This window comes from Numenius arquata, chromosome 8, assembly GCF_964106895.1.
Source record: "Numenius arquata chromosome 8, bNumArq3.hap1.1, whole genome shotgun sequence".
Lineage (NCBI taxonomy): Eukaryota > Metazoa > Chordata > Aves > Charadriiformes > Scolopacidae > Numenius > Numenius arquata.
In genome coordinates, this window is record NC_133583.1 from 8,011,535 (window position 1) to 8,026,869 (window position 15,335).

A 15,335-nucleotide genomic window follows, 5' to 3' on the forward strand; every position below is an offset into this window, starting at 1 on the left:
GGAAACCTGGAGCAATTGCCAATGAGCCAGCAGCTTTCAGAGCAGGAAGGCTCATTTCCACTTTCCTAAGACAGTTGTGTGTCCAAATGTGGCAGCTTCTAATCTGATTTCTTGTCTCAGTAGAGCCTGTTCATTGGATTTTGTGGATATTTAGGTTTGCAAGTATTGGAACAAGAAGTCTGCCAGGAGTGATGACGATTATACATGCTGTTTGGAGACACAAAGCTCTTCTGCTCATAGTTAGCCATGCAGTTGAGATGTTATAAGCATTGGTCTTACTGATCTTTTACATCAGCTCATGATTCTTACCTCCATTTTATCTTTGTGGATCAACTTACACTTAAACGTTTGCAATTTCTGGTGTGATTCCTTTCTTGGGGATGATCCAGTTGGCCAAGACAGCCAAGCAGAACTCTCCTTTCTGGTAGGATGCTTGGTTATGTGGAGATGACATCGCCATCAGCCCAGTGGTAGGATCATGCCAAGCTGGTGCTGGGTGATCAAAGCTGCTGTAGATGGAGTTACACAGAGCATGTTGCACCAGAAGTGGGGTTGGACAGTCAGCCTCATACCCTGCCAACCTTTCCCCTGAGCGGAGAACCAGCTGGTGGTTCTGCTCAAGTGGCACTTGGAGCACTAATAGACACTTTGCTCCCAAATGTTTATAGCTTTGCTCCTTGAAAGTTAATGTGGATAAAGTCAGTCATTTTACTCGTGTTGGGTGAAAATTAGCGCCTACAGGATGTGGCGAAGGGAGCGGTACATATTCTCTGTGCCGGTTGTAGCCCCCCATCACTGCTGTGTGCTCTTAGCAATACGTGTCCAGGGAAGGTTGTTAACAGTAAACACGGGTAATTTCTGCTCTACAGCATTTCTGCTCAATGTTATCATTTTATTAGCAGGCTTCTTTATTTGCTTTTGCCCAATTCAGTTTTGTCTCATTGCCTTTGTATTGTAATTAACATGTTCTGAATTTAAGAGGAAAAAATACATCATCTTGAGGCCATGGCACGTTAACCACAGAGAGGCGAGCTGACAGCCTGCCCGCAACGCTGATGCAAGCTGGAAAGGACAAATTGTGCCAGTTTAGGAAGCTGAAGGGTCAGGGGAGATTTTTCCTTCAAGTTCTGTTGCTCTGAGGAGCTGGAGGAGCTGGAGAGGACCCTCCTTGGTGGTGCGGCCATCCCCAGCAGACGTAGAGGTGATGCTGCTCCTTCCTCCATGGAAGGAAGGTCTGATCTGGCTGGACGTGGTAATGGGGTCGGTGCTCAGCTACTTGTGGCTGCAGATTTAATTAAAAAAAAAAAAAAAGAGGGGAGAAAAAAAAAAGCAACTGTAAATGCTCAAATATTTCATCAGTGGCCCTGAATATTTTCTTTTGTCTGAAGTTGTCTGAGGCAGGTGAAGTCTGCGTGGTCTCAATCCGTCCCACTTGGCTGGGGTAAGTTGGGGCGGCTCCGAGGGGGAGCTGGGCTGGTTTGTCCCAGCTGAAGATCTCGCCCTTGAGATTTTGAGTGTAATTCTATATAATGAAACCTAATTTATGAGCCTTAATAATAATAATTTAAGGCATTTGAGACTGTGGAAAGACTCGCAGCTGTAGTTTCTGCATCCTTCTGTGTTCTGTAAACATAGCTAATATTGCCAAAGTCAAGGGCTCTGAAATCCGGAGCCGGGCCCCAAAAGTCAGTAGTGTGCTAGAAAAGCAGTACACGTTGGGCAAGTTTTATTTGCTTTCTGCATTTTTCTGAGCCCACAGAAACTAGGTTTTTGAATTTCACTCACTTTTTCCAAATGCAAAACGCTCTCTTCCAGTTGACTTGAAGCAGAGATTCATTTGTGACCACCTAATTCCCCAGCAACGGGCTTTAAGAGCAGCAGATTTGGCAGCATAGCTCCTTCTCTGTGTTTTCTTTTCTTCTCGGAGGGGAAGGAACGATGAGGGAAGGAGGCTTCGGCATCCCCATTGGGGTGGCGTGTTCCTGGGGTCGCAGCCCTCACCTGAGATACACATAAAAGGTGTGAATTGTGCATCTCTCGGGGCCGCATGAAAGAAAACGTATTAAAAGATGCGGTAACCAAAATGCCATGCTAATAACTTGTATTGCCCAGAATGTTTAGCCCTGCTGGTGCACAAACATGCTGCGTCTAAAAACCAGTGGGGAATCATAGCAAATGACTGCAGAAAATAATTAAGAGGGCATGGAAAGCCAGGAGAAAAACGATACGTTGCTCAGAGCCAGCGGATCATTGCTCTAATAGCCCACGTACCTAAGAAGCGGTGCCTTAAGTTTGACAGCAAGTTGAGATTCGGTCAGCATCAAATAAGATGATAGTTGGGGAAGGGTAATTAGCGTCTTCACACCATTCAATTTGGGCTGCTGGTGCGGAGCCAACTCTTTGAAAGACCCACATGCGAGCCAGAGAGAAGGATTTTTTTCTTTTTTTGTATTTTTTTTCCTCTCTCCCTTTCCCTAAGCAGCCGACAGGATTTATTGATTTGTAAGAGCGGGCTGATTTCCATGTAAATCCATGGGAGGGTGGCCGGGGCCGGCGGCGCGGGGTCCGGATGCGGTGACTTTGGCTTGCTGACATCATTGCTCATTAGCATGCAGGAGAGGAGAGCAATGCAACAGCACGGCCCCGCGCCGCTCCCGCGCCGGCAATTATCCTCCGCGGGCTGCATCGCTCCTCGTTAATGCCTCGCCGCTCGGAGAGCAAATTGGACATCCTCCTGCCACCTCCGAGGGTCATTTAGTGACGGGCGGGTGGCGGGGGGAGAGCTGCTGGATTCAGTTGGATTGGGAGCGGAGAGGGGGGCACCCTCCAGAGCTGGATTTCAGAGGGAGGCGATTTAAGCGAAAGCTTTAAGACGCGGGGCAGGGGATGGCACGGTTTTCCACGGCAGGTTTCCTTCGGAGACGCGCCGCGGTCGGTGCGTGGCTCCTCTGAAAGGCTCCGAAAGGCTCTGAAAAGCCCGTCTGGTGGCAGCACACACTCCCCCCCAAGTTGCGGGTGCCGGGGCGGTGGGCTACACCGGGAGAGCCCGGGATGCTTTATGGCACTGCGGTGCTCGGGCTGTTCCTGGGAGCAGCCCACCAACCGAAAGGCAACGGGCACGACTAGGACGTTGGAACAACCCGCTGGATTTTTTCCTCCTGCGCCGTCGGTGGGAGCAGGTAAGAAACTGCCTTTTGCCAGCGACTTCAAAGTTGTTGGGGGTTTTTAGGAGGGGTAGAAAGTAGAAGAGAGGAGGAGGAGGAGGAATAAGCGGCGTTCCGTGGATGCACGAAGCTGCGTGCGAACTTTGCTCGGTGTGCTGTCGGTGGTGATCTGCGGGGGGCTGCGCTTTTTTCCCAGCCTTTGCTGTTTGTGTTGTTTGTGGATGGAAAAGGTTAATTGTTAAATTGCATTTCTGCAGCTGCAGGAAGTCAGGGAGAAACACTGATGCCACCGTAATGGATTTTTCATTCTAAAAATAATCAGGAAGGCTCAGCTGGCTCTAAATAGGAATAAGTATTAAAAAATCCTCGTCTCTCAACATTAATGTCGTTGCTGTGGTAAATGCAGCTTCTGGAAGCCTGGGTTCTCTGGGCATTTTCTGAGCAGACTGCGTGCAGGCTGGTGTTGTGGATGAGGACAGTACTGTTCAGATGTTTATTGTGGTGGTTTTGCCTTCCTGAGGATAGAGAGTTTTAAAGTAATAATCTTTCTACATCCTTCTCTTTCATGGCAGAATGCCTAACTATAAACTAACCTAGAACTGCAACATGGGGGTTATGTTTTTCAGTACAATCTTTTCAAGTCAAATTTCCTTTTTTTTTTCTTGTTCCTTAAAGGAACGTTTTCAGCAGATGTGGCACAGACGTGACCTGTGACCGTAGAAAGATTTTAATCCAGTTACTCTTTGTTTTCTAGTCATGATTCCTTGGCGGTGCTAAATACTGATTGAATCTTTTCAAGCCATTGAGGATTAGCGCTGGACAGAATAATGCCAAAATAATTATTCACACCAGATGCAGTGTCATCCTTTCTGTTTTAGCTCGCTTATCTTGTAACTTATCTGACTTATTTTTATTCAGAGGTTATTTCACATACTGTGGGAGCACTTACATGTCTCGCATCACTGCGTTGTATTTATAAGGGTGCCGGCTTGAGCCCGCAATAAAGATTTGTGAAGTAAAACTGTCTGCAGCTAACAAGATTATATTTTGCTTCGTATTTTAATCTCCTCCCGTCGCGTGTTTTCTACCAGCCGGATTCAGCTTAACCAAATGACCCAGCCTTGCGCACTTGCCGTTGGCAGCCTTGCTCGGGCTTAGCCGGCATACACACGGATCAGGCTTGGCAGTGATTGCTTTCACAAGCCAGTCGGTATTGCCCGTCTCAGGGGACGCCGTCTAAGCCTCAACTTTTGAAATAATTACAATTTTCAGCCTAGCTCATCCTGCTCCCGAGCGTTTTGCCTATCAGCCAGGTTTTTTTCCTTCAGGACGTACGGCCTGGGAGAGGCTCGAATTGCGGCGTGTTTACTGCTTCCCGTGGTTTCTGCTTGTCATGCTGTGAAGGCAAACTGATGAAGTCCCCTAAAATAGCACTTCCAGCCCTGGGGCAGATCGCTGGGAACCCACTGGGCTTAGCCTGTCTGTCCCAGACCAGCGCTGGAGAGATGGGCTGCAAGCCTGGAACGGGGGTGGGAGGGAGAAAGATGGGCAGGAAGATAAATGCTGCCTGTGAAGAGACCAGGGTTAAGCAAACTTGAGAAGACAGTTGAGGACCCACATGCTGAACTGGAGCCAAGCTTCTTTGTGGAGGGAGAGAGAGGGTTTGGAGAGGATCCTGCTGCTGCCTGCTCCTTCCACTGCCTCCCCTGCTCCATCCCTGGGACTTGGGGCCCCACGGGGCTCTCGGGGCTTTGGGGTTGTCCTGCTATGGGGGACATCAAACCCCTCTTGGGTGCCCACAGCTCCTAGGTCTGCCCATCGTGTGGCTCCCCCTGCCTTCCAAAATCACAAGATCGGCCTCAGTGTTGTTTGCCCACCAGTTTTGGGGCTGTTATTGAGCCTGTTCTCCTCTCCTAGTTGGAAACTAGTGGTTTGCATTTCTTCTCTGTGACCAAGGAAAAATATGCGGTTGTTATTGTTTCTGTAAGCTAAGAGCTGGACCTTTAAGGGGGGGAAAAAACCAAACATAAATATTCTGAGATGAGTGGTAAGCCTGTGAGCTGGCAGGCTGCCTCCAACGTCTTGGATGTGACAGAGCAGCCTGTTGGACACCTTTTCTCCTGGTAGCATGGATGGGCAACAGGCTGGGGCTCACGGCAGCTTGTTTTTCCTCTTCTCTCCCCACCTTACTTGATCTGCAGCTCACAAGGGTATAGCACTTTGCCCACCTCTCTCTAACCTCTCTTGCAAAAAAAACCCACTGCATCTTCTGCAAAATATCTTGAGAGCTCCAGATAGAGAGTTCTTCTGAGAGCTGCCGAGTTATTAATATCCCTTAATTTAAACATCTCATCTTTATGCATCAGACTTTTCATGGTTCGTGTCAGGGGTTGCGGCTCATGGGAGCAGCCTGGCAGCATGGTTCAGGTCAGGAGGATGTTGAAGCACCCTGGGGCTCTTACCCAGCTCACAAGGAGAAATGGGAGCCCCAGTGGGGACCTGTGTTCACTGTAGAGCGCTGGGGTGCACCTGGGCTCCCCAAAATCACTTATGATGCACTTATGATGCTATGATTTAGCCACAGGTTGGAAAGGTTGGTCGTGTTTGAATTCATCCTGGGGTGTTGCTGAGAGGTCTGGCCACGGTTTTGGGCTGTGGTCCTGGTTCCTTGGTCACCTAAGAGGGCACCAAGACAGCCCAGATGTGGGATTTGGGGCTTTTGTACATCGTGTCGTGTTTTGTCCTGATTTCTTGGTCTCGTCTGGGAAGAGCACAGCCTCGTGTGCTGATGGTTGTTGTCTGCCACGTGGTCCCTTAGACCACAGACAGCAAAATGGGAAGCAGCCTGGAGGCTGCCCCGGGGCTGTGCCGCAGGGAAGCGGTGGTTTGGGGACAGGGCGGTGGGGACCCACAGGCAGATGTTCCACCCACTTCTCGGATTGATGGTCCTGATTCACTGTGAAGGCAGACCAACTGGAAAACCCTCGGAGACTGCTTTTGCTCATACCTGGCTGCAGCTGGCAATTTTTTTTCTTCTTTTTTCCTAATTAAGCAAGAATAACTCTTGCAATGGTAAAGGATTTTTACAGAGTCTTAAAAAGAAATAAAAATTAGTCTCCACCCTGAGACTGAGCATGGACAACTTCAGCCAAAGAGGAGAATTTTTCCAGGAGTGGAAATGGGGTTTGTAATAAAAGCTTCAACGCCACCCTGGACACCTTCGCAATTGCTGCTGTTGGCACTGTGGAGGTCAGAGGGGATTAAAAATAAAGCAACACTGAAAATCTGGCTTGTCTTGAGCAAATCAAGTGGGTAGAGAAGAGAAGATGGATGAGGAAGATGGAGAAGGGTCTGACTTGCAACTCTTCCATCCTCTCAGTGTTTCCCCACCTCCTGCAGGCCTTTCTGGAGATGTGCAGCTACACAGGCTCCCCTATGGCCACTGAGACTGGGGGAGCTGCACCTATAGGGGTAGTTTGGTTGCTGGATTATTTCTCTTGTCCTTAGCTTCCTGGCATTGCTGTGCTGCCTGCACCATTGCTACCACCAGATGTTGATCTTTTAAGCCAACTGTCCCTACAGCATCTTGGGCCAAGTGAGTGTTGTCTTCCCTTGGCCATCCTGGGAGGCCACCAAGGGTACCTTGTCCTCAGACTTGGAATTGCTGCTGTTGTAAATGCCCATATCTAATTCGCCTCCTTTAGCCTCCTGCAAATCTCCCAGTTTGGCAGATAAAAGCTTCCTTTTCAGCCCAGGTAGCACAAGGTCTCTGCAGTGCATTCCCGCTGATGGGCTTTTTTCTGGCTGAAGTGACTGTGAAAGAGCTGTGAAATCACAGAAATGTTTTGTCCAGAGAGAGCCACTTTGTCACCGAGGTCCATGGGAATTGAGGCCATGGGCAGTGGCTGGCTGGGGCTACTGGGAGCATTTTGTTTAAAATACAGTGTTTGAGAAGCTGGAGGAGGCAACTCCAACTGCCTGTTTTAAGCGCAAAAGCTTGGGGCTCCTCTGATGAAGCTGATGTTCAGGGAGTCGATGGGGAAGCCACGGCTAGGTGCTGCCTCTGGGTACTCCTGCGCCTCAGCTTCCCCATCTGTGAAATGGGAGAGTGGCGCCCATATTGGAGAAGAGCTGCCAGGCTCTCCCATGGCAGTGAAGGACTATGTTAATTTTTCAGTTTAAATAAATATTTGCCCTGCTTGTGGGGTCTAGAGAAATGGGTCTGTGTAGCTGGAGCTCGCTCTGGGTGGGAAGATGCCTCATTAGCTCTCAAATGAGGGGAGGAGATAACAGGCAGGGATATTAAGATGCCCTTGTTAAGAGACTCAGGGGTCACATGAGCTGCCCCAAATCCTCAGCCTCTCCCGTTTCCGAGAAGTCTAGTGATTTACTGACTGACGACTGACCCGAAAGCCTCATTGCAATCAGAATGATGGCACGATGTTGGAAAAAAAATCAGGCTGCTGTTTGTGTCTTAAGCCAAGCAGGGAGGGAATTGGCCCTTTGCGTTTACACACCCCATCCGAGCCGAGCAGAGAATTGCTTTTTGAGGGATTCCAAATCTTGCATGTTAATGTGGGTACAAATGCATGCAAATCCTTTATTGTGGAGCAACAGCAGAGGCATCGCATGGGCCGGCGTGGGCCGTGGCATTCCTGCTCCTCTCATTGTCTGGAGACGGAGCTGCTCCCTGATACAGCCCATTTATTTCCATCCCAGAAGAAACAACTGAGAAGCAGAGATAAGCAGTGCTGGGGGGGGGGGCACAGTGGTGGTGATAAGGGCTGTTTGCCAAGTTCCTTCTTTGTCCAAGAAGACTTTTAACGTTTGTGCCACGATTTTAAACTCTGCCTTCATTCTGGCTGTTGCTGGGAGGGGATGAGCTCTTGCGCTGCCCTTTCTCAAAATACGCGATGCAGTGCCCAGCCTGGGCAGGCTTTGCTTGGGTGGCGTTTGCTGTGACAGGTCCTGCCTGCCCACCCGGCCGAGCCGGCAGCCCCCGGCTGGAAGAGAAGAGCCCTGGGGCCAGAAGGTTTTCCTGCGGGCAGGGGTCTGCTGCCCTCACAGCCCCAGGGGTGTCTGGTCCCTGCCTGCGCTGCCCCAGACCCCAACTGGGAGAGGCCAGTTTGGCCGGCTCCTGTGCTGGAGCTACAGACCATTTGCAAGGCCCTGCTTTGCCTTGGGTTCACGCTGCCCCGGCCCCGTCCCTTCTTCCCTGGCTTTATAGCTCTCCTTGTGCTTTCCCGGTTTGGAGTCCTTGCTGTTTTTTTCACAGCAGGGAGACCTCGGCTCTCTTCAGAAAGCTGGGGCCACGCTCACGGCTCTCTCCAGAGCCTCTTGCGCAGCCCTAGTGTTCTCGGCGTGGTTTGACTTATTGTTGGTGCCGTTGCTATGATGAAAGGGCTGCGGGATGCTCCGGCGACGGCAGAGGCTGTGCTTTGGTAACTGGGGCGTACAACAAGAGACCGCCTTGTCCCAGAGACCTCACAGGTCAACTGGGCTCGTGCCGAGCTGTACGTAGGTGGACCTGGGCTGGAAGCGTGCTTCTGCATCCCAAGCGAGAGGGACTCGGGAGCCAGGTTCTCCGCTTGATGTGTTGGGCCCTGTTTGCTTCAGATTCCTCTTGCGTGCCTGTTCTCACCCGTAGAGAGAAGAGGGCTGGCGTGGGGTGCTGGACCCAGTTTGTACTGTTCCCCCTGCACCAGTGGGTGGGTGGGGATGTAACCAGGGACAGGGGTTAGAGCCTCTGCTGAGGAGAGGACCGGCCGCCGTGCCAAGAGCACCACGTAAAAGCAGCCGTTGCAAAATAAAATACATCCATCTTGTAACTTCATCACATGAAGTGCTGGCCTTGAGTAGAACAAATTTTTCAATCTGTTTTTGAGCCACTGCTGCTTTGTACCATGTGAAGTCAATTCAAGGCAGGCTCCTTTCCAGCTAAATCTGACACCAGGAAATGTTCTTTTTCTCCCCGTTTACTACCCGCCGTCCTGGCCCCGCTGCAGGGCAGAGCTCTGTGCCGAGCAGCCCTGCCGGGTGCTCGCCAGCCCGTGCCTCCCTCTCTTTTCTCCCTGTCCACAAGCCACAGCTGCTCACCGGTTCCTTTATGTACCCTGCATGCCTGAAGCTGGTCCTGCTGTCAGCTCTCCTCTCTTTATAGAATCATGGAATGGTTAGAGTTGGAAGGGACCTTAAAGATCATTGAGTTCCCACCTCCCTGCCGTGGGCAGGGACACCTCCCACTAGACCAGGTTGCTCAAAGCCCCATCCAGCCTGGCCTTGAACACCTCCAGGGATAGGGCATCCACAACTTGTGTGGGCAACCTGTTCCAGTGTCTCACCACTTTGTTGGGAAACACAACATCGCTGGGTTTCTTCTTGCCAGCCCTCAACTCCTGGAGTCAAGTGATGTTCCAGGATGTCCCCAGCTTTTAACAACACCTCTGAAATATCTCCAGCCCAGTGTCCTCCCTGAGGCTGGAGATCTCTCTCAATCACCAGGGCAGGTACCTCCCTGAGATGAGCTTGTAGACCCTTCTCTGGGATGAGAGCAAGACAGAAAGGTCAGGAATGAAGACAGTGATTGGGGTAAGTTTCTTCTTCGTAGAATCATAGAACGGTAAGAGTTGGAGGAGACCTTAAAGATCATCTTGTACCAACCCTCACACCATGAGCAGGGATGCCTCCCACTAGACGAGGTTGCTCAAAGCCCTATCCAGGCTGGTCTTAAACACTTTGAGGGACACTTCTTGCTTAAAAATAAAAAAACCCTGCCCGTGCTCTTCTCAAATTGTGTGGGGCTCCTTGACTGCACAGGCAGCTGCAGCTGCAGCTGTTGTTGATGGAGCTTTGGTGGTGTTTAGGTGAGGCTTGTGTCTGGCCACAGCCAAGCCAATGGGTTTCCCTTTGCAGGACATGCCACTGCACCTGGGCTGCAGCACCCTTTATATGGTAAGGTATGTGGCACGCCGATGCCCTGAGCATCTCCAGGCTCTGCCACTCCTCCCTTGTTAAAGAGTAATGAGCTGTCACTGGCGGGAGCATCTGTGCAGGCTGCTGGCCATGGCCTCACTCCTCTCCGACACCCACCAGCTCTCCCCTGTAGCATCGTCAACCATGGCACGTTGTCACTCAGGTCACCACACGTGGTCGAGCGCTGACGTGCATCATCTCACTTCATGCCTCTCTGCTTTGAGTGCAGTGGAGGGATACTGCTTTTTCAATTTCATCTCACATTTGAAATGTACGTTTTTATATTAAGTTTTTACTACAGGGAATTATTTTTAATTATAGGGAGCTGGAAGATGATAAAATAAAGTTGAGTAAGTGAGACCTATGCAAAGAAGTCATGGAAACCATATCATAGGAGTGGAAAGACACTCCTAGGACACTCAGTATTGTTCCCATGAAACAACATATCCTAATGTAAAGAAAATAATTATAATTAAAGCTGTTAATCTTCTGCTTTTAATGAGGGGAAAGGAAGAGAACTGAATGTCTCAGGGGCAAGATCTTGAAGTTTGTACCGTTTGCCCAGGGAGGTGGCAGAAACCCCATGCCTGGAAATACTCAGTTTTTAATGGTGCAAAGTTTTTACAGAGCCCGTTGTCCAGGCCTGGGGACATCACTGATGAGTAGACAAGCTACCTGTGTCCTTTTCATCCTTTGTGTTTCTGACCAGGAGAAGCCACGTGCCAGCAGCACCCACTTGCCTGGGACAGGGCAGGAGTGAGGGTGGGTGTAAATCGGCTTCCCAACCTGGTCCTCACCCTCCTGGCTGTACCTGGAGTGAGCTGCAGGGTGGTGGTCGCATGGACCGACCTGTGAGGTCTAATGGATCATACATCTCACTTATTAACTCTTCGACATTTTTGTTTAAAGCCCTCACGATGGCCTGATTAATCTCATTTATTAAAAGCCAAGACCTCTGATGCTCTCCTGCCATCCTCCATCTCCTGGAGGGGATGTGTCTAGAGCAGGGAGGAGGCAGAAACGTCCAGGATGGCTTTTTCCCCATCACAGTGATTGTGCTCCCAGTGTTGCTGCTATCCAAGCGTGGACTGTTGGGATTGTCTACCTTTGAAGCTTGTGATTGATGTCCTGAAAATTAAAATTTGGCTAAGAAGTCCTAAACTCCGTCAGAATAACTATCTCCAGTGCCGAATCCGGGGCTCTGGAGCTATTAATTATTCTTAGCATCTTGTTGGATATTGCGCTGCTTCTAAACATATCAGCAAAGAAACCAGCAGCTTTGCTGAGGCAGAGCACCCTTCCACGGTAGCTGATTAATTAAAGTATTCACATGAAATGGTGCCTTGATTATTTTTTAAGGTAACAGCCGGAGGCGATGCCGAGACTCTCCGACTGGACGCAAACCAGACGCCGGGGGTGCGTGGGGGTCACTGTGTGGTTTTAGATCTGATGAAAGGCAGGAAATGGGAAAATCTGGCAAATCTCCCTGGCTTGACTTAACGGAGCCTCTTGACTTTTGCTAGAGTGCATTTTTTGTGCTGTAATGGCCAAGTGGAAATTTAGACGCGGATCTGGATCAGGGCGCTGGTGCGCTTAGCTGGCTTCTACGCAGTGGCAAAAAAGAAGGAAAGGTGTTTGAAAATTAGAGCCCCCGATGTTTAACTGTTGCTGCCCTCTGAATTTCTTTGCTTTACCTTCTAGCAGAGAAACCTGCAATGGCAACGGTAGCTGTTCCCTTGCCTTTTGTGTGGTACCTTATTATCTCTGAGATGTCTCCCTTCTGCTACCCAATGAAACCATCGTATCTCATCCCTCAGAAGTCAGTGGCGCTTCATTAGCGCAAATTAATTCAGAATCCTGTGTGGTTACTTTAAAATAGATACCATTGACCCATATTGTGGAGGAGCATTGCATACTCAGTAATAGAAGCCAATTTATCAGCTTTCCCTTTAACCTCTCTTTATGGGGCTGGGAGATGTTTTCAGCCAGGTTAATCCTTCGCTCTTGCCCCTGGCAAAGGGGAGCGATGTCCTACAGATAAAAGCCCACGAAGAAAATCTCTCACGGACCACCAGCTGCAGGAACAGACCCTTAAAAGAAATGCTGAGAAGTGATGTTTGCAGTGAATTAAGCTAATGGCTGTTAAATTGCAACCTGTGGGCTGTTCTTTCAGTCCTCGTGCTTTTCCCCCCCGTCCGGCTCGCGGGCAGCGTGGGAGCTGGTGTGCTGCTGGGCCATGGCACGTGCCGTCGAGCCGGGCGGTTAAGATGCTGTTGTAGTGTGACTGTGGTTTTTGTAGCCTCCCTTAATTTAATTTAGTTTTATATGTTCAGACTATAATCAATTTTTATGCTACTTTAATAAGCAAATTTATGCTATCAGCATGCTAAAGGGACTTGTCATTCACAGCTTCCCAGTCAATCCACCATTTTCCATGTTAGCCAAGTGCTCAGCTGTCCTAAATTCGGTAACTGCTCTGCAATTAGCAGCTGGCACGCCGATCCGCACAGGGTGGGCTGGTGGCCCTTGCCTGTGCTGGCCCCTGGAAATACTCCTCGTGGTGCAGTAAAGGGACAAGGCAATTACATCTCCCCAAACATTGGGCAGGCTGACCCAGCTTGATTGCCAAGTGTTGTTACAGCAAATATGGACTTTTATTTCCTCCTTGTGAGAGAGACAAATCCTGCATTAGAAAATGCCTGAGCATAAAAAAAGGGTTGAGTTTAGTATCCGCAGGCCAACGACTGGCAGGAATCGCTTTGCTTTCTTATTTAACGTGCAACTCACCGGGGCATCGCCTCTTTTCCCTCTCTCCTCACCTTGCAGGAAGATTTGCCTTCACTGTAAGTGCTCCCAGGAAGAGCACATCGTAACAGTTATGCCTCTGGAGATGGAGAAGACCGTCACGAAGCTCATGTTTGACTTCCAGAGGAATTCGACTTCTGACGATGACTCGGGCTGTGCCTTGGAAGAGTACGCGTGGGTCCCCCCTGGCCTGAAGCCCGAGCAGGTAACGATGACACCACCCAGTTACCAGAAATAAATTGTTTTACTATGCTCTTTGGAAATAGTTGCCCTGATTTTCTCCTGGGGCCGCGAGCCCTTGTTGCATGCGGCTGTTTCTGGGTGCACGATAGAGACTTGCAGAGACAGGTCTGGTCTGAATGCACAAATGAAGCAAAATAGAGATGCGATCCTCGCGGGACTTGGTGTTTTTCTGTGTCTGTAGATGTAATTGGTAATTGAGAGGGGAGGAAACAAAATACTTCCAGGATGGGGTTTGTTGTGGTTGAGCAAGGGAACAGATATAGACGAATCTACTCCTGTTTCATGGGGAAAAAAGTGGTGATGCTCTAGTGTGGCTGGTGGACTTGCTGCTCATATTCTGCCCTCCTGGACCACTCCGCTCTGAAGTAAGTCCAGGGCAGACAGTCAGAGCTGCTGGATGACCCTAAAAACGGGCCAAGGTGTTTGGGGTTGGGTTTTTCAACCGTGACGTGTGTGCCTTACTGGAAAGAATTGTTCAAATGAAGTTCAAATCTCTCGGTACAGGAATTGAGCGGGATGGATTAGACCTCAGCGTGCTGTCTGTGCGGAGCAGGCATTGATTTCTGCTCCTTGCAGTTTACATGATTCGTTTGGTTTTTGTGCTGAGCTTTTACGTGTTCAACTCAGAACTTAATTTGCAGAAGAGATTGCAAAATGAGCTTAGCCTTGATAATTGCTATGGCAATCATTTTAAACTGTGTAAGGAGGCTGGGATAGGGTGGAAAGCTTTCATTCTTACTGTTGTAGTTGCTGTCCTTAAATACTGTGTTTTCTTGAGCTTTTATTCAGAAGGGTTTAGGCATTTCCTGAAATATTTTGGCACCACTCGTAGGCTGTAAATATTATCTGTCTGATTAGAGAAAATCCAGTTGTTTGGGTTTTTTTTTTTTTCCTCCTTCTTGTCTTTACAAGCCTGGCTTGGTGCTTGCTTGAAGCTCTGCAGCACCATGTGTTTCGTTTGGTGCCATCCAACCATGCAAATCAGGTGGCAGGCTTGTTTTCTGTCACCTTCCTTATGTCAGAGGCTCCCTTTGTGCCTGCCAGGAGGTAGAGGACACGGTGTATGGAGAGATGCAGATGGTCCTGAAGTGGCTGTGCTGGTCCTGCATGCTGCGGGGACATGAACCAGTTGGGTTTCGGAAGTCCCGTTGGAGGACCATACCCAAGCTGGTGCCACCTGCTCTCAGCTCCGCCTTCTGTCCAGGTATGTCGGTGGCTTCTGGAGCCCAAGCTGGCCCTGTAGCTTTGGGTGGAAACACAGGTATTTAGTGACAGGTGGCACCTGACCAGGTAGACGTGGTCTCTGATGAGTACAGCATGGCATGGACAGCAATTGAAACCCACTTCCAGCAGGGTGGTGACATATTCCATAAGACCTGGATGCTTCTTTGATCCCTCAGGTGCTTTTTACGAAATAGTGTGCCGTCAGGGAGTTTGGGATGCTCAGGAGACAATAAAAACAAGGAGTAGCAGTAGGTATTGAGATTTCATGCGTTACTCATGTATTTTTAGGTTCTTTCAGCATCTGTTTCTTGCAGAGGTCATGGTACTCCTCGCTACAAACACCCGCTTTTTAATTACACTCCTCTGTCTGCATTGCTGGGTCTTTTAGCAGATTTGCCACTTCAGACCTGTCTCCAATCACCATGGAGATGAAGAGCAGCCGTAAGCAGAGCCTAAGACAGACACCGAAATCCTTCCAGCATAGCTCATCCACCAGCCCTTTTGGGACCTTTTCATGCATCAGATGAGCCACTAAGGAGACAAAAGCAAGATGTGACTTATCAGGGCTGTGAAAGAGCCACGAAGCAGAGCTGGGGGTTGTCCCTGGGTGAAAGCATCACCCTGAATTTCTCCGGGAGTTATGGGAGTGTCGCAGGGCTGGGAGGCGCCCCGGGGTGCAGGAGGATGCTGCTTGCCTCCCGCGGGGGTAGGAGGTACCTCTGCAGCAACTTGCTGGAGCCGTGCAAGGCTGCAGACAGACATGTGGCTTTCTGGTCGATGAGTCAGGTTGTGCGTACGTGATGTGGAGCCTCTGGAAGGCTGATGTCTGCCGCGGAGCAGCTGGTGGGCTCCGCTCCGCCTGAGGACACTGCCATCAGGCTGGGGTGAAAATACCGGTTTGCAGGCGGCGAATTTTTCTCTGCCTTC

At 49.9% G+C, this 15,335-nt stretch overlaps 1 protein-coding gene across 1 annotated transcript in view; it reads left to right on the forward strand.

Annotated features, from left to right (window-relative positions):
- Nucleotides 1–15,335, forward strand: part of PRICKLE2 (prickle planar cell polarity protein 2) — a 106,255-nt gene that overhangs the window by 62,026 nt on the left and 28,894 nt on the right. Inside the window, exon 3 of the mRNA XM_074152261.1 lies at nucleotides 12,963–13,146. Within this exon, the coding sequence (XP_074008362.1) occupies nucleotides 12,963–13,146 (184 nt within the window). The remainder of the gene's footprint in view (nucleotides 1–12,962; nucleotides 13,147–15,335) is intronic.